We start from the raw sequence: 20,023 nt of genomic DNA on the forward strand, positions 1-20,023 counted from the left end.
CAACAATCAGTAAGGAGCTGCCCATCAGAGAGAAATCAGGTGTCCATAATAGAAATTCAAAGGAATATCCAGGGGAAGAGGGAACTAGGTAGTTGGGCAGCATATCCAGAAGATCAAAGGGGAAAAGTAGGAACAAAATAATGTGGGAGAGGAAATGAAGATCAAAAGGAGACAGTGTGATTAATAAAGGGAAAAAACACTTATTCCTAGACATTTTCCTAATAATACTTTCCCATTTAAGTGGTTGTTGTTGTTGTTACAAGGATATTGTGCAATCACATGGAGATTTTCCATGAGACAGTATAGGCCCTGATCCTGAAAAGACTTACTTGTGTGCTTAATTTAACTATTACAACCTAAGGGGACTACTCACAGTAAGAAAGTTAAGCATGTTCATAAGTGTTTACAAGATCAGGACCATAGTTATTAAGATGTGTTCTATACGGTGGAAAAATAATAAACTCCTACTTTAACACAATCCCTCCTTCCCAAACTACAGAGTAGCTTTGGTCATTCATGTCTGAGGTTTATTATATACTGATAAAGGGCATCTGATTCAGACTATTGACAGACTCTAGCATTCTTTCTCCCTTTCTTTGTTCCACTGAGAACTCTGAGGATTTTGTCCTATTTTTTCCCTTCCAAGATTGAGAAGCCAGAACTCGATAGTTGCATAAGTGCTTTTGAAAATATTTCATTTTGTCTGTCTTTCCATCTTTCTAGGTTCTTATACCTCAGCCATCACTGTGGTACCTTAACTTTACTAAGGTTAACTTTAAAAACATTGAAATGGTTTGGGTAACAAAATAAAAACCAAAATAACAAAATTATTTTCTGGACTACATGTATTAAACTTAATGAATATTTTGTTATTTTATTTAAAGGATTTTGACTGGCCAATTGAGGGATTGCTGATTCCAAACAGTCCTTCACTTAAGAAACCATCTGGCAAGAAGTCAGATTGGTATATACCTGTGAGATTGAGGGCTTTGCACAATGGAGACAGGGACAAAAGCAAGGCTATCACCATCATTGGACCTGAGGTTACAAATGTGCTCAACAGACAGTAAGGAAATAGCAATTTATTTTAATAATGTCATAAACTACATAATTTCTTAAGACATATGGTTCACTTTAACTTGCATATATCTCCAATTAGAATAACTTTACAATGTGTTACTAATAAAGCAAGAATTTATGCAAAATTTACAGTATTGTCTCCCAAAACAACTACTTTTCTTACTTTGAAATAGTAAAGAAAAAATGTACACACAATGTATTAATTAATTCAAACTAATTTATGCTGAGAATACTTCTTTGGTCATTAACCTATGATATGTGACCTTAAATTGTCAAAGGCCTGCTTGCTCAAAGTCTGTTGTTGACAGTACATTATGCTGCTGTGCAGGGAGACCCAAGTTTATTAGCAGCTTCTTTTCCTTGAAGCCAGAATGCATGACTGAGTTTATACATTCCTTATCTGGGACAGTGCAAGCCACACTGGTGTTTTAGAACTTCCTGCTTTATGACTGACTAGGTAGCACTGTTTAAAATCATGGAGATCAGACTTCTCTATTTGGCCAGGGGATGGGTAGGTTTTGGAAAGCGACACAGCAAGGTTCTCCACCTCAACACACTAATAGATGAGCGCCTCTGCCTGTGTCAGTTGGCATAGGTTCATTGGTGTCAGAAGAATTACACTGAGTAATTACACTGAGTGACACCAGCTGAAAATCTGGCTCAATGTGTTTTTACCCTGACCCAGTAAAACCAGCTCTAGGAATTGTAGAGGCTAGCTCTGGAATGTAACCTATGAAATCTTTGACCTCTCTACCTCAACAGCTACCAGGGCCCATTGTGAAAGTATTTTTAGTATGTTGACATCGATTAGCTTGGAAATGAATTGAAACCTTCAATGCATTTCATGTAGAATAGGCTCCTGACCAACTAGATTTGAAGCAGTAATCTAAAAATTAAAGGGAAAGGCAAACACAGCCTATCTTCTGGAAAAACAGACAAACCACCTTTGTCTTGCCATCTTGATCAAAGTTAAGACCAAGATCACATGATAATGGTTCTATCCAAGTAGTGAGAAAAGTGGAGAATGAATGATTAGAGGTCCATACTGAAGGGTTTTCTCTGGATCATCATTTGAGATGAACCCAGAATGGCAGAGGAAATTTGCAAGTGTGGGGGAGTATTGATAAAAATGCTTGTGAGGGGGAGGAAGTTATTTATCATGCAATAATTACCTTTGTTGACCTTTACTTTGTCATGAAACAATTAATTCTCTGACATAGCAAGTGATTTCATGATGACCACATCTTTGTTGGATGTAGTTGTATAAGTCTCGTGTCATGGAAATATGCAGCCAGCTATTCAAATGATTGTTTAGCACTGAAATAGTTATTTAAAAATGCTTTTTAGGAAAATACTGAAAAAATATCTTTGCTTTCTAATATGTATATGAATAAAATGTCTTGAAACAATACAAATTACATTTGGTAAAAAGAACACCATTTTTATTTTCATTTTGTATGACAAAAGGATAGTAATTCATAACTCATTGAAAAGCTTTGATATAAAGAATAAGTTAAATACATTGTTTCTCATATTGTTAGCAGAGATGTTACCTTTTGACCTTTCTTTTGAGGTTTTTAGAACATTTGATGCTTCTGATAATAGTTTAATATTTTCACATTAATTAAATATAGTTCATACATCACTGAACAATGAGTAATATTCAGATAGACTGTCCACTGAGTTGCCTGCAAAAATGATAAAGTAAAAAATTAATTTTCAAAGTAAAGTCAAGCCTGAAATTGAAATCTTTGAGGCATACATTTCATAATTAGTTCATTCTCCTATATCTAAAATGTGAGTATAGTGATCTTAAAATTCAGATCTTCTTTTTTACATAGAAAGTTAATGAATAGTCCTAAATTTCTGACTTCTTTTATTTTATTTTTTACCCTTTCTGAAATCCTCTCTGAAGCTCTACCTGAGTGCTTACTTTTTAGGAAGTTATTGAATTGGGTCATTTGAAATAGAAAGACCTTTTTCTCTTAACTGTTATCACAACCACTGAAGTCAATGGGACTACTCACATATTTAGGGTTAAGTATGTGCAAAAACATTTGCATGGTCGGGGCCCAGGTCTCCTTACAATATATTGTTGTCATTTTATGCTAATGTCTTAGGTGGTCCTTCCCTCATAAGGCAATGATACTAGATAATGTGTCATTCTTATTTTGAACTAGATGCTTTGCCAAACACTAACGTTTAATGTGTTTTGAAATTATGGCAACATTTTGCCCAATGTAAAGTATTAAAACTTTGCTTTAAAATATTTTGAACATCTCATTTAACTTGTAGAATGCTGAAAAAAAATTATGCATCCTCAGAGTTCTACACTAAGGGAATAGAACTGAGAAGACAGGCTCCAGTCTTTGCCTCATCTCCCTTTATTAGCTCCGTGACAAGCACCACAAGACCTTACTTTCCCCAAATAGGCAGAGAGCTTCATGCTTCCCATCCATTTCTATCTGCCATCTCACTTTACTGACTTCTTCTCCACTTCAGGCCTGACCTCATGACATGGCCCACCTGCCACCCCCCACCCCGACCCCCACCTTGAGAGAAGGAGGTACTTTCCAGCAAGGGGAAACTGATCAAAATTAACTCTTTCTAAGATTCCTGATTTGTCCTGCCTATCAGCAGCCAGAAACTTCTCTCCTCCTCAGCCAAGTGCTTCGTAGTCAATCCACAAACTACATTAGGAAACTGGAAATCTAAACATCTAGAAATTAATTATTGTCCTCAAGCTTTGCCACTAGATTCATTAACTTATGCTCACATCAGTAGATAACTCAGGGTATTTCATACTGTTAGGTGATCTGACATATATAAATGCTATAAATATTGCATGTAAACAATGGATGGAAGCAAAGAATGAATCTTTCAGAGCAGGAACCTGCCTTCTTATATTTTGGCAAAGCCACTGTACAACTATGGCAATGTATAAATAATAATATTGCTCTGTATTTCAGCCTCAACTGAATTTCATTGATTGTGTGTATTTATTCTGAATCAGACACACTATTAGTTATCCATGGATCTGTGGCTGAATAAATCTAAATCTCTCTTTTTTAAGAGTGATCTGTAATATGAGTTGCCCTCCTGCTGAGAAGCCTCCATTTGTTGGAAAATGACCCAAATTACTTTTATTGATGGGCTGATTCCTTATGTGATATGGCCAAGTTTATAGTATTCATGCACACACCCCTATACAGTGGACTCCATTATTTATTTAACTATTTTGATTGATAGCAAAATAAAAAGCATATCCTGCATAATAAACCTTATCATTTACTGATAGTTAACACACTAGAATGTCTGAGATACTGCAGAAATTGCCTATGATTACAATCGGCAATAATAAGGTAGTGTATGGAATTATGGTAATTTGGTAAATGTTGATATTTTAATGCTGACAGTTTTACCTAACACATGTTGCAGGGGCTAGCAGAAATGCTCACACATATTCTTCCTGCAGTCTGTCTTTTATTGGCAAACATAGATGTTAAATTTAAATGTGTTGGGACCAATTTAAGTTCAGGTGCAAGCAAGTAAGCATGACTCCATTGAAGTGAATTAAGTTGTGCCTATTTTTACTGGGCTAAATCTAGTTAATGATTTACCAATTTTCTCACATTAAAATGCTGTCTAAATTTTTTGGTTTTTGTTGTCATCTCCACTTATAAGATTTAGGGCATAAATCCCCATGAAATGAGAACAGATCAATATTAGACATTGGGATTTCACACAAGAAAATACTAAGTTAGCAATTCAGTTTAATTTTGATCTCAGATACACCAGTGTTAATTTGTAGTAACTCTGCTGATGTTTAGATTTACATTGCTGTAATAGAGACTGGATTCGGGATCCCAAAGTTAACTTTTGCTTATAAACCACTGATATTGTACTCTGACAAATTCAAATGCACTCAGATTTTAGTACAGGTGAGTCGCATCATATGCACATTTAACTTATGCGAATTTAACTATACGCGCTCTGCAAAAAAAACAAACAAACAAGATAACTGTAAATAGTGCGGGCGATTCACCCACCATTCCACTCAATGAGCATATGCCCCGGAGTGAGCATGAGATGGGAGACATGAATCTGCTGTTCCCTCAGTCGGTCTCAGTTCCCGCGTGCCTCTCACAGTGTGAGCATCTCGCCGTGCTGAGTGTGATTCTAGTGTTTAAAGATACTGTACATATTTTTCGTACAACATGGCCCCTAAACGCAAGCCAACTACTTCATCTGGTGCTCAACCGAAGAAACAGTGATAGGTTCCAACACTGGAGGAAAAACTGGCTGTGTTGGACTTATTGAGAGACAGTATGCCAGTCTCCAACGTGGCACGTAAGTATGGCCACAACGAATCTAGCATCCATACCATCAAGATTCGAGAGAGAAATTCATCAAGCCGTGGCATCAAGTGCTCCAATAACTGCTAAGGTGACGAGCCAGGTGCATGATAGGACTTTAGTGAAGACTGAAAAGGCATTAAATTTATGGCTGGAAGACATGAACCGTAAATGTGTGCCTATCAATGGCAACACATTGCGAGAAAAGGCTCTTAGCTTCTATGCGCTGTTCAAACCTCCCACCGAAGAGGGACAGCCTTCTGATGAGAAGGAATTCAAAGCCAGCCAAGGTTGGCTTAACAATTTTAGGAACTGCTTCAACCTCAAAAACTTGCAGACTACTGGTGAAGCTGCATCTTCCAATGAAGAGGCAGCAAAAGCCTACCTGAACAATTAAAGAAAATCATAGAAGAAAAGGGCTATCTTCCAGAACAACTTTTTAATGCTGATGAGACTGGGCTCTTCTGAAAAAAAAAAATGCCCAACCACACCTACACTCCAAAATCAGAAAGACAAGCCCCTGGCTTCAAAGCAGAACTTAGTGTTGCTGATCGTAGACAATGCTCCTGGCCACCCTGCAGGACTCAGTTTGCGCATAACAACATTGAAGTTGTCTTTCTCCCCCCCCAATACCACCTCCATCCTCCAACCTCTCGACCAAGGCATGATTCGCTGTTTCAAGACCATGTACATGAGGCTTACGTTCTCATGGATACGTAGCGCTATGGATGCTGATCCCAATCTTAGCGTGTTAGAAGTCCTTCAACATTGCCGATTGCATCACTTATATTAAACAGGAAATGGATGCAATCAAGCCTGAAACAGTCAATGCATGTTGGCGAAACCTATGGAAAGAATGTGTGAATGATTTTAAGGGTTTCCCATCCATTGACAAAGAAGTGAAACACATTGTTCAGGTGGCCAGGCAAGTGTGTGGTAATGGTTTTGTTGACATCCTTGAGGAAGAAACTGAAGAATTAATTGAGAGCCATAGAGAAACGTTGACTAACGAAGAGTTAGAGGAACTCATAAAATCATCTACAGAAGACGAAGATAATGACGACAAACAGAGCCAGCAAGTTGGAATCTTCATAAATTTGCTGAAGTGTTCCAAGCAGCGAAACACTTGAATGATTTAATTTCTGAATACGATCCCTCCATGGAATGAAGCCTCAATGACATGTAATATTACGGACGATTTGAGACCATATCAAGAAATGTTTGAGCAGCTCAAGAGACAATGACAGTGACAGTTGCCGATCACCATGTTTTTCAAAGAAAAACAACCAGCAGCAGATGAGCCTACGCAATCAACTTCTCAAGCTGAACCAGAGCCAACCACTTTGTCTAAGACTCGCTCTCTGTCACCCACGCTTTCCGTCTCCTGGATCAATGACCCCTGTAATTACCCCCTATAATTAAAAATAGGGTACTGTAAAATTATATTTTACATATGTACGCTTTATTATATACTGTACAACCATGTACAGTACACTGCACTTTATGGGCGATTTAAGGGATTTTCAAGGATAATTTTGACTGTACGCAATTTTCACCTTACACGCTGACTTTAGAACCTAAGATGCAGCTCCACTGTATTCAGTAAAGCTTTGCATTTAATTGGCAACCATGTAGAAAAATCCAGTTTTCACAAATGTGACTAAGTTAATTGTAAAACTTGCCAAATTAGATACATAGGGATGTTTTATTTTTCTATGTAAAGTGTGCTCCTGACCCTGAAAAATGCACAAGTCAATCTTTTCACACTTTTGAGTCTCTAAACCAGACTGCACTTGCATAACTGAGAGTTTGCACACTGTGCCAATTAAAAGTGTATTCATTTGCTTTAGAAATACTCATCCAGAAAAGAAACAGAAAACAAAGGAGAACCAGAAAATGTATCCTGATGCAGACCCTGGAATGGAAATATACAAGATAGAATTTCAGCACTTTTTGGACAAGTAAACATTCAAATGCATATATTATTTTCCATTAATATATCGATATCCTGTCATACTGGAATTGTTTTTAGAGAAGTTATACTAGAAATAGATTTGGCCTATTGTAAATATATTTTGTAAATTAAATGAATGCTAGATAATTTGCTATGAAATCTATCATCTGAGGCACAATAACTCCTTGTTATCTGTATTTAAAACTTGCAAATGTGCATTTTTATACTAAAAATGAAGGCAATACCATGTTGACATTTTTGAGCATGATATCCATTTCTATTCAGAAGACTGAACGTGTCCCAGACCTCATTGTTTATATCTATAGTTTATGTCTCATAACCTACTCAGGAAATGAGTAGTGTCACTATTGTAGTTCACTTTAAAATCATCTAATACAATTGCTTGTGTGTTTTCATTCATATAATTTTATTTCTAAATAACCTCTATAAAAGGTAATGGGTACAGTTGTTTTCATTAAAGGTGACAACAGGTCATTTAAAAAAAACATTAGTAGTAAGCACATAAGCCCCAGGTTAGGAAAGCGCTTAAGACCATCCCTGTTCAGGACTGCATTTCAGTATGTGCTTAAGTGCTGTCCTGAATCAGGGCCAGAGGACAAGATTCAAAGGCCATTCAAGACAACAGTAGTATTCCCACTGACTTGAATAGATTTTGAATCATGGCAGTATAAAGGAGAGATGTTAGTTGAAAATATAGAAAATACATTTGATGTTGCTATTTTAAAGGGGAAAATTTAAAGCAAGACTCATTGGAGTATATTCTTAACTCATAGTTCAATGCTTTAATACAATACACCTTGTCATAAATATAAAGGGAAGGGTAAACCCCTTTAAAATCCCTCCTGGCCAGAGGAAAAATCCTCTCACCTGTAAAGGGTTAAGAAGCTAAATGTAACCTGACCAAAATGACCAATGAGGAGACAAGATACTTTCAAAAGCTGGGAGGAGGGAGAAGAACAAAGGGTCTGTGTCTGTCTGTGTGATGCTTTTGCCGGGGACAGAACAGGAATGGAGTCTTAGAACTTAGTAAGTAATCTAGCTAGGTATGTGCTAGGTTATGATTTCTTTAAATGGCGGAGAAAATAGCTGTGCTGAATAGAATGAATATTCCTGTCTGTGTGTCATTTTTGTAACTTAAGGTTTTGTCTAGAGGGATTCTCTATGTTTTGAATCTAATTACCCTGTAAGGTATTTACCATCCTGATTTTACAGAGGTGATTCTTTTTTACTTCTATTAAAAGTCTTCTGCTAAGGAAACTGAATGCTTTTTCATTGTTCTAAGATCCAAGGGTTTGGGTCTGTGGTCACCTATGCAAATTGGTGAGGATTTTTACCAAACCTTCCCCAGGAAGTGGGGTGCAAGGGTTGGGAGGATTTTGGGGGGAAAGACGTTTCCAAACTACGTTTTTTCAGGAACCCAGATAAAGTTTGGTGGTGGCAGTGGAAGTCCAAGGGCAAAGGGTAAAATAGTTTGTACCTTGGGGAAGTTTTAACCTAAGCTGGTAAAAGTAAGCTTAGGAGGTTTTCATGCAGGTCCCCACATCTGTACCCTAGAGTTCAGAGTGGGGAAGGAACCTTGACACATCTATTAAAATTAGGAATTTGGTAGCAAGTGTCATCAGGTTGAGTACTTCCCTCATTATCCTGTGGCTAAGTCAGCTAAAAGTACCTAAGTTCTAAAAGTGCTAAGTTTATTGTCAGTGCTTAACAATATGCTTAACATGTTTTTACATTTGCAAATATTCTTTATAATTGAAAAATTTTAAAAAGATGTCTACATAACTTAATTAATGTCCCCATATCCAACATATGTAGAAGGTATGTCTATTTTCCATTATTAAAGATGTACTGCGATGTTGAATTTACCCACTGCTGCTCGAAGATTATTCACTGAAAAAGGCATGGAACTCTTTCTTTTGAAAGACCTTGGGAGAGATCAGCTGGTAAGAAAGATTTTATAAGATGGCAACTCAAGTAATAATATTAATTCAGAATGCTGTATTCCTGTACAGTGGAGACACTGTCTTACATTAGCTCTTTGTGCTATGGCATACAGTGGGCCCAGTGTAGCAATATTTGATTCAGTGGCTGACTCTACTCACTTTTTTCTCCCCTTCCCCACTCATTAAGGCATCATCACCATTTGTGGATTAATAAACAATGATCACAGTTTCTAAACAAATTAAAGTAATGCAGGCAAAAATAGAGAAACCACAACCCCATTTCCCAAAAACATACCTTTATCTAATACCGTATGAGATCATTGCCATTCTGACCAATGCCTGTTTATATTGTCTCTGGACCTGCAAGCCAAAAGAACTGGCTTTTACTTAAGAATGTTACCTGGCTTTTACCTGAGGACTGAGGGCTTTGTTACCTGGCTTTTACCTTGTAGTGTTTCCATTGTCAAAGCACTTTCTAATGGGAAAACCAAAGTAGAATGGCACCTTGCAGGATGACCTCTTTAGATGCATCGTTACATTGTCAAGATGGTAGCTTTCTACCCTATTTGATGCTGGCTTCCTATTGAATTCATGTTTTTTAAATTATGTTTAAGATAATGTTACTGATTTTTCATTTTAGTTGTATGTAGTTATCAGAATCTCCTCTATGTTTTAAAGTATTTCTAGACTAGGGACATCCTAGGTATAACTCCCTTTGACTTCAATAGGGCCAGAATTTCATCGTAGGTCTTAAACCTGCAAGGGGATCTGCTCACATGAACCCCTGCACCTGTGCAGACTCCTGTAGCTGCAAGGTCAATATTAACAGATCCTGATGAAAAATTGGGACCTTAGTTTGTTTAATAAAATGCAGCTCCAGTCAATCAAGTACCATGAAAATGGCAGTTTCCTTTAAAACACCCAACAGACCTAAGCAGTGAACGGAGATTCTGAAACAGTGCCAGGGATTTCTAAAAACTGCTGTGAAACTGTGTTTTCTTCGTCAGTGTGTGCGCGTGCATGGAGAGAAACAGTGTGTGTGTGTGTGTGTGTGTGTGTGTGTGAGAGAGAGAGAGAGTCAATTAGTGGCAAAGAGTCCTGTGGCACCTTATAGACCAACAGACATATTGGAGCATAAGCTTTTGTGGGTGAATACCCACTTCTTCTTCAGATGCATGTAGTGGAAATTTCCAGAGGAAGGTATAAATATGCAAGCAAGAATCAGGCTAGGGATAAGGAGGTTAGTTCAGTCAGGGAGGATGAGGTCCTTTTCTAGCAGTTGAGGTATGAATGCCGAGGTAGGAGAAACTGCTTTTGTAGTTGGCTAGCCATTCACAGTCTTTGTTTAATCCTGAGCTGATGGTGTCAAATTTGCAAATGAACTGAAGCTCAGCAGTTTCTCTTTTAAGTCTGGTCCTGAAGTTTTTTTGCTGCAGGATGGCTACCTTTAAATCTGCTATTGTGTGTCCAGCGAGATTGAAGTGTTCTCCTACAGGTTTTTGTATATTGCCATTCCTAATATCTGATTTGTGTCCATTTATCCTTTTACGTAGGGACTGTCTAGTTTGGCCAATGTACATAGCAGAGGGGCATTGCTGGCACATGATGTTTCCTTATTTCCTCATGCAGTATGATACCCACACAATACCCTACGATACCTGCACGAGGAAATAAGGAAACAGATCAACAGAGCCAGACGTGTACCCAGAAGCCTCCTGTTGCGAGACAAGCCCAAGAAAGAAACCAACAGAACTCCACTGACGATCACATACAGTCTCCTCACCTAAAACCTCTCCAATGCATCATCAGTGATCTACAGTCCATCCTGGACAACGATCCCTCACTTTCACAGGCCTTGGGAGGCAGACCAGTCCTCACCCACAGACAACCCGCCAACCTGAAACATATTCTCACCAGCAATGACACACCGCACCATAGTAACTCTAACTCAGGAACCAATCCATGCAACAAACCTCGTTGCCAACTCTGTCCACATATCTACACCAGCGACACCATCACAGGACCTAACCAGATCAACTACACCATCACCGGTTCATTCACCTGCACGTCCACCAATGTAATATACACCATCATGTGCCAGCAATGCCCCTCTGCTATGTACATCCGCCAAACTGGACAGTCCCTACATAAAAGGATAAATGAACACAAATCAGATATTAGGAATGGCAATATACAAAAACCTGTAGGAGAACACTTCAATCTCGCTGGACACACAATAGCAGATTTAAAGGCAGCCATCCTGCAGCAAAAAAACTTCAGGACCAGACTTCAAAGAGAAACTGCTGAGCTTCAGTTCACTTGCAAATTTGACACCATCAGCTCAGGATTAAACAAAGACTGTGAATTGCTAGCCAACTACAAAAGCAGTTTCTCCTCCCTCGGCATTTAGACCTCAACTGCTAGAAGAGGACCTCATCCTCCCTGACTGAACTAACCTTCTTATCCCTAGCCTGATTCTTGCTTGCATATTTGTACCTTCCTCTGGAAATTTCCACTACATGCATCTGAAGAAGTGGGTATTCACCCACGAAAGCTTATGCTCCAATATGTCTGTTAGTCTATAAGGCGCCACAGGACTCTTCGCCGCTTTTACAGATCCAGACTAACACGGCTACCCCTCTGAGAGTCAATTAAGTGTCTAAGGTAGAATAATTAAGCACTAGTGGTTTCTTGTATGTCTACAGTGCATATGACCTTGACTTGAATATACTCTATAAATTCACCTGTACAGACAAGTTTAAAAGGTCTTTTAAACTTGAAAGCCTAATTTTTTTACATCTTATTTTTAAGGCAAATTGTCCTCTCCTTTTTAATTTAACATTTGATGCAAAAGAACTACTTTTCAATTACCTTGACTGTTAGATTTCACTGATATGTTTAAAATATCTGTATTATTATTTCATTTTTACTATGGGAACAAGGTGATAAGTGAGCTGCTATTAGTATTTTTCAGTCATAATTATATTATGTATTGAACATAGTATTTGATATCTCCTCATGTGAATATGAAGCTAATAAGTTGTCTTTGTTACAGGTATATGTGTCATGTGGAGAACCGTGGATTGATCCACACTTGACTATGGCCCAGCACAAAAAAAGTCTCCTACTCAATAATTTAGCATCAGATATATCTGCAATTCATGCCTACTGTATCATGCGTAACCCTGAAGGTAAGCATTTAGTTATTTTACTGCACTTGGGAATTATTGTCTCAATATGTCCTCATAATATTTTTGGAGAAATAGCTGCTTTTGTGTGAAAATGTATGAGTGTTAAAATCAGTATTTCAGATGTAGATGAGAGAAATAATTTGCACTTGTATATATAAGGATCTCACAGCAACCGACTGTAGAAAGAAAGTAGAAATGGGTAAACTAAGGTAGAATGAGGTTATATGGTTTGTGTAAGGTCACACAGCAAGTCAGTGGCACAGCCAAGATTAGAACCCAGTAGTCCTGTATTCCCAGTCTTCAATTCTATATACTACAGCACACTCTCAGAATAATCATCTATAGAGAAAGACACAGATAATTTTACTTTTATTCATAGGAGTTTATGGACAGTAAAGTCCAGCATGAAAGAAAAATCAAAGTAATTCACATGCCCATCTAAAAGTAGTGTAAGAGAGATACCCCCCCCTACAATTTAGCATATTGGCTAATCCTTTCTGCCATCTCCAATACTGGAACTATTGATTAGATCACTACCAATAGAAGTAGCCTTTCTCCCACTCCACTTAAAAATATTGAGGGTCTCCCACCCACCTGCCTGTCAGTGGTTTAATCTTTCTTTTCTAGGTATCTAGTCATGTTTTCCACAGTAGTCTCCATACGTGGCACATGCATTTGTACTTTCCATCTCATTTGATTGTTTATGTAGGATATCCAGTTTGTGAGGATATTACCTTCCCCTGTGTGGCATGATCTGCTTGCATAGTTGTGATTGTCTGAAATGTGTACTTGTTTCTGAATTTGGATACTAGCAAAGCTTTGGAAGTTGTTTATTGCTGCAGGAATTAGATCAGCGTTGGTGGGGTTAAATTACAGGAGGGGTTTGGGGAGTTTAGACAACATACTCACCATGCCAGGCCATTAAGGGTTGAATCCAAAGGAAATCCAATATCTGCACAAGATTTGGAGGTATCCCATGGAATACCATGCACAGGATTACAGGCGCGTTCAGACCAGGACTGGCTGCCCTGTTTGTGCCAGGGTTTAGAAGCGTCTTTAGAACTATCTTCTTTATGTTCAGTAATAAAACTACAGCATCCTCAGCCACTTTAAACACTAAAAGGAAACTATCTTCATTGGTGTCTGCTCTTGGCAATAAATATTTAATATTAATGTAAAAAAAGCCAAATATGAATTTATTAATTTATTATTAATAATTATTATTTTATTATTAAAAGATATCCATATAGGAGTAACATCACATAATAGAAATACATGTACTACAAAATGCATAAAGGTCATCTTCTCCAAAGTCTCACCCATGCAAATCGTATGAGCAGTACCAATGTCTCATGTGACTAAGAGTTTGCAGGATTAGGTTCTATCTAAACAATAACTATAGTTCAGTAACCAACTGGTATCTAATTAATAATCAAGAATTGTCATACCTTATTAAATGGAAAGCTGAGCATACTTTACATACAGTGTAATAACATCTTACCAAAAAGTGTACAGAAGTTATTAGCAAATAACATGTCTTTGAAAAATGTAATTTTAACATATCTAAAAGCACCAGTCTATAAATTAAGCCTTCTGTGTGTATTAACTTTCTCCAAGTATTCCCTGTCAGGGTGGTGTGGAATTGATGCGTCCCCCTGACTCTGACCAACCTCTTCCCCAAACATAGATCCACCATACTGCAGAGGTGACTGATCCTTCTCTGCTAATTCATAAACCAGCACAAAGTTCTTACCTTTAAGGATTTAGTTCATTTTTTTAGGTAAAAATATTATCCATTTCTCATGATCAACTCCTGCATCAGCTCTGAAACACAGAGCCCCGTCTTAAATAAAGAGCAATGCCAACATTAGTAGTTTGCTATTGTGTTTACATAAGGCCAGCTAGGTCTCAAGCCTACAGAGCTGGTAGGCAGTAGACCACTCCATACTGCCACCCAGCAGCAACTGTAAATAGTTTGTGCTCCACTACTCCTGACCAGCTGAGGACACAGACCATGGGAAGTCTCACTTCAAGGGGTCAAACAGGCAGCATCCTCATGACTCCTGGTAGACTCCCTGCCCTATATAAACCTAAGGGGCATTTCAGACAGAGTCCAGGCAACAGTGTGTATTTCCTATAGTTGCCATGACTGGTCCTGGTCCCTGTTCTTAAATGCATGGCTTTGACCTTCCCTCCTAACCAGACCCTGAAATTTGACTTGGATTCTGATCCTTGGTACCTACCCCTGCCTGGAACTTGACTACCGATTCCCCTGCTACTGTTAGCCTCATGTTTGATCCTCCTCTGACCCAGTCCCAGCTGCCCAAGTCAGGATGCTGACATTTCAGAGCCAAAAATGTTTAGGCATTAAGCAAATACATAGTATGTTCCAAATCTTAATTTATTTTTAAATTTTGATAAAATAAGTTGTTAGGCTGAAAGGGGAACTAATACCTTGTGCAATATATATGACATATAGGTATTCTATGTGGCATAGTTATATTGTTACCATTAGACTGCAGGAAAATGAGGATCCTTGTACCCTGCCATAATGAATATGCCTTTTTTCCTTATATAAAAATAACGCTCATCTGGGGAAAATAATGTTTCACTCTTTGAATGACAGTAAGTCTCTGTTTTACAATATAGAGGAGAAATAGTTACTAAAAAGTAACCTTAATACCTATGAACCATTGAAGTAGTAAACAGAGTGGTGTACTGAATTCTTAAATCAAAAGAACTGAAAGCTAAAAGATCAGAATTCTATTCTCAGCTGTGCCACTGTCTTGCAGTGTGAATTTGGACAAGTCACTTAACCTGCCTGTGGCTTGGTTCCCTATCTGTGAAATGAATACTTATTTCCCTCGCATGCATAGTGTGAGACTTAACTGACTGATGTTTCTAAAGTATTTGAGATCCTTGGGTGGAAGGTGCTACGGAAGTTCTATACCCTTGATGCATGTGGAACTCTCATTATCAGTAGAAAAAACAACAGACAGAGAATGCTTTACGGAGTTAAGGACACAGCTACAAAGTTATAATGAAAAAATATAGCAGAGACAGACAAATCAAGAGACAGTGGGATGGGGTCTACAAACCCGCGCACAAAATACAGGCAAGAAGGGGTTAAGAATCTTCCCAGTCTGCCAACAGCAAAACTAGCCACACTCTGCCTCAACTGTGAGAAGTTTCAATTATGGAAAGAGACACCCCCAGCTGCTGTAGCTAATGAGGGCAAGCCCAAGTATAACAAGGGAAGAAGCGGAAGCAAGGGGTAGAAGAAGTTGAGACTTTAAGGGATCAATAAAAACCTGCCAGAGGAATTCGCATCAGGCTGCCTCTGAGAGACTTTTAAGTCCTTGGAGACGCCAGGAGAATAGGTGGAGATGAAATCACTGAGGACTAAGGGTTTTTTTAACTCATTTATGTTAGGTTTATGTTCTTTGCCTTTTTTTGTTGATCTGATTTAACCCGTTCCTTCTTGGGCCCATGACAGACCTAGGCTACTCAAACTGGGACTTTGCACAAGGTGGTCCATCACCGTTCACAGCCAGATTCAGGGTTCACTTACACGGGTGTAAATTGGGAGTATTGCATTGATATCAGTGATTGATGCTAGTGTAGGATCAGAATCTGGACTTCAGAATTTGGCCAAAAGAGAAAAGATATGGAAAAGAAAATGTTAGAGAACTGTTTGGAAATGTATGTCAAACTGGTGAAAAAAATCAACATTCTTAAACCATGGTTGAATTTCATGGACATTTAAGTATTTTTCTCAAGTGTTAATACAAACAAAACAAAATACCCTTCACAACACAATCCCCATTCCTTTCAGTTGTGCTAACATGCTGGCTACTCTTTGTGATTAGACCTATATTATAATCAGCGGTGCGAGTGGAATCCATGTCTTACCGGTACAGGGATTGGGAGGCGGGACAGAAGCTAACGGGGGGCACATGACCTTCTCATGTGACGCTCCACATGAGAATTCCCCACCCTGCCCCCAGCCTGAGGTCCCCACGCTCTCCCTGTTCCCTCCCCATGATCCACCCCCCTTATCTGGGATGCGGGGGGGGGGGGCTCTGTCCTCCTCCCACTGTGCTGGAGACTTTGGAATTGCAGCAGTGAAAGGAGCAGAACGTGGGGCCACCGGGCAGCCCCATGCCCACAGCTCCTCCAGCGCAGCTCTATCGCCCCCACCCTTCCACGCAGAGTCTCCTCCGTCTGGACAGCAGCCCCGCCAGAGGACAGGGCTGGGGGTTCTGCTCCTTTCCCCATTGGGAGGGGCAGCGGGGAAAGGAGCAGAATGCTGGCAGCTCCTCTGGCGGCTGTGAACAGTGATGGGCACCACCTTGTGCAAAGTCCCAGTTTGAGTAGCCTAGGTCTATCATGGGTCCAAGCAGCAGTCGGTTAAATCAAATCGGCAAAGAACATAAATTAGTTAAAAAATGCTGGCAGCTCCTCCGGCGGCTGTACCGCCCCCAGCCCTGTCCTCCGGTGGGGCTGGTGTTGTACAGACAGAGGAGACCCTGGGTGAAAGGGCTGGGGGTGGTACAGCTGTGCCAGAGGAGCTCCTGGCATGGGGCCGCCTAGCGGCCCCACATTCTGCTCTTCCTGTGTCTTTCCGGTATGCTGTACCAGCTAGAAATATCTTACTGGTACGGCGTACTGGACCTCCCTACTTGTACTGCTGATTATAATGGTGTAAATATACAGTATTTAGCAATAAATATCATTATGTAAACTTGCATTTAGTTCTAGTTTTAGGAGTAAGGAGCAATATTGCTGCTGGAGCCAAACTTTTTGTGGATAGAGGTCTTGTGGCTTTTGAAGAAAAACTAACTGAGGAGCTGCAGGAAAATCAAACAGAAGAAATTTTTCTGAATATAAAAGATGATTCAGATCTGTAAGTAATCCAAAATATCTTCATAACAGCTTATTACATAAATGTAGGTATAAGCAGAAATAGATACATAAAATATACTGCTGCAAGTGCTTATAAAATCACTAACATTGTAATGAATGTGTGTTGTTCATATTTGTAAGTGATGGACATGCTAGAAAAAAGGACTTTTGTTGAACATCCAGGTTGCAGCAGTTTACATATTTTCAAATTACTTGCTGATAAAAAAAATACTGAACAGGTGCAAACTGGCAACAATATTGGCATTGTTTGTATCTGTTGTGTACCTTCTCAGCGTATGAAATTGCTTGTGCCTTTGTTAGACAGATCTACTAGAAGCTATAGACAGAAATTGGGAAGAATAAAATAAGCTATGAGTTGATGCCAGGAGTGGGGAGGGCAGATGGAGAGGAAGATAAGAACAAAAGAATGTGGTGGTTAACTATATATGCTAAGATGTGCAATGGAAGATAAATAACAGGAACACAGAAGGATAAATACACTGAACAGTGCTGGTGAGAGGATGGAAAAAACTTGCACTGTAGCCCAGATTTTAGCTTCAGAAATGCTGAAATCTATTTAATTTGGCCAATATACTGTCCAGTGAGGTGTTCACATGTATGGATTCAAAGGCAGAATTTCAAGCATGGGTGCCTGAGTTTGTGTTCTAAGGACTCCATTCTCAACTGAGCTCACACTGGGGGCAGCTGAGTGGAGTAAGGCAAAGGTGCATCTGCTCCAACCAGCTCCTCGTACAAGTTAGGGCATCCTAAGACCTGGTTTCACACCACTGGGAGTTTCTCTGATAGAAGAACCCCAAACTAACTCTTCAGGGCAGCATTACATCCTCTTTGTGCTGCACCTCATCTGAACTGAAAGCAGGGCCCTAAAATCCATGTTTAGGCAGTCAGATAAGTTGGTCTCATTTTCAGAGGTGTTGAATATTGGCTTTAATGAGAATTAAGTGCATGAGCACTTTGAATAGCAGACCAGTTGTTTGGGTACCTAAATATTGATTTAAATACCTAACTTTTGCCACAAAAGTTTGAAAAATTGTTCCCCCAGTTTAAAGAACACATTGAATGATGTATGAACATCAAAAAAAAAATGTAAGGTCTTAGTTGTTTGCATAGTTGATAGAATGTATCTAAACCATTTTGGTCTGGAATTCAGTTTTAAAGTCTCATCAGAACAAGTTCTTGTGTAAGCGGGGGAACAGTCCTGCTATTGTGGGGAGCTTTCCTGGCTTCTGCACTATCCCAGTGAAGTGGGCTAGCGAAAGGATCTAAGTCCCCACTTCCTTTACCCAGTGGCCTCCCTGCCCTTGAGGGCTCCCCTTCCACTCTCCAAGCTGGCAGAGTCCTCGTAACCCTAACAAGGCTGGGCCCAGAATTCCTGGGGGGCTCGACGCCCAACCCTGCTGTGGTCACCTAGGACAGGGGGTAGGGTGTCCCCACTCCAGGGTACTCTCTCTGCACTGGGCATTTCTCTGACCCATTGACCATTACGTACAATTTAAAGCAAATGCAAGTTATTTAATCAATGATTAATTTTAAAAAGAATAAGGAAAAATGGGAAAGGTTAAAGGAAACTCATCAACCTGCTCTGTGGCAGGGAACATCACAAACAGTGTCTCTGGAATGTCAGGGCAGTTCACAGTCTGTTCCTTGTAAGTCCCAGGCCGCCTTCTCAGGCCCTGGCTGTGCTGCAGGGATGCTGTGGGTTGGACACTTGCTCTGGTGGTGGCCTCAAGCTCTAAGTGGTAGGACCCTTCTGCCCAGTGTCGCCCCTGCCCTGTCGGGGTTACGATCCAAGCCTGGCCTGCTGGGCCCACTGCCCAGGGTCCCCCTCAGTCTCCCTAGCTGCTCACTGCACCCAGCTCCGGACTGCTCCAGCCCCAGCTCTACCACTCTATGTCTCTGCTGCTTTGCCTCCAGCTCCCTCGGCTGCTTCTTTGGCCCCTCTGCCGCTTGTTGCTACCGCTTTCCTCCCAGCACAGGTCTGCTCTGCAGGCTGCTTCTGTGACTCTGCTCCCAGCACTGACCTGCTTTCTGGGCTGCTTTTCTGGCACCTCTGGCTCTGGTTGCTGCAGCTCTGCTCCCAGGACCAGGTCTGCTCTCTCTGGGCTGCTTTTCGGTCCTTCTGGATCTGGCACAGCTCTGCTCCCCAGCTCAGCTTGGGCCCCTGCTTTCTCCTTAGCTCGGCCCCACTCTGTCTGACCCAGGCAAATCCAGCTCACACGGAGGACGGGACCTCCCTTGCCCCCGACTCCCTGATTAGCCTGCCCGCCCTGTCATTCAGGCTGACCTGGAGTATTGGCCTCTCCCCATTGTTCCTGGGGACTATCAGTCTCAGGGTCCTGATTTCCCATAGACCCTTCCCCTTTTAGTACTGGGATCTAGCCAACCAAAACACCCCCACTGAATGTTAGTAAGTGGGCAATAGTCCCCTTACACTTGCAAGATTTTAAGTGATTTCTTACCTGTGGATGGGCATAATACTACTAGGATGTCCTTTTCCATGCTATTTTGTTTCTTCTTGCTTCCTGTTTCGGCCAAAATTAAGCAATGCCTAAG

The 20,023-nt window shown here is 40.1% G+C and overlaps 1 protein-coding gene and 1 long non-coding RNA gene across 5 annotated transcripts in view; one reads left to right on the forward strand and one right to left on the reverse strand.

The window, feature by feature from the left end:
* LOC142072516 (uncharacterized) overlaps positions 1–20,019 on the reverse strand; it is a 30,043-nt gene extending 10,024 nt beyond the window's left edge. Inside the window, exon 1 of the long non-coding RNA XR_012668916.1 lies at positions 19,930–20,019. This is a non-coding gene — a long non-coding RNA (uncharacterized LOC142072516). The remainder of the gene's footprint in view (positions 1–19,929) is intronic.
* Positions 1–20,023, forward strand: part of DCDC1 (doublecortin domain containing 1) — a 418,164-nt gene that overhangs the window by 342,258 nt on the left and 55,883 nt on the right. For 3 of the 4 annotated variants that reach the window (XM_048854576.2, XM_048854579.2, XM_048854577.2), the window contains 5 exons: positions 885–1,066; positions 7,286–7,396; positions 9,254–9,353; positions 12,409–12,544; positions 17,300–17,450. In XM_048854576.2, the coding sequence (XP_048710533.2) occupies positions 885–1,066; positions 7,286–7,396; positions 9,254–9,353; positions 12,409–12,544; positions 17,300–17,450 (680 nt within the window). The remainder of the gene's footprint in view (positions 1–884; positions 1,067–7,285; positions 7,397–9,253; positions 9,354–12,408; positions 12,545–17,299; positions 17,451–20,023) is intronic. The other variant, XM_048854578.2, reaches the window with a different exon arrangement.

Source organism: Caretta caretta, chromosome 6, assembly GCF_965140235.1.
Source record: "Caretta caretta isolate rCarCar2 chromosome 6, rCarCar1.hap1, whole genome shotgun sequence".
NCBI lineage: Eukaryota > Metazoa > Chordata > Testudines > Cheloniidae > Caretta > Caretta caretta.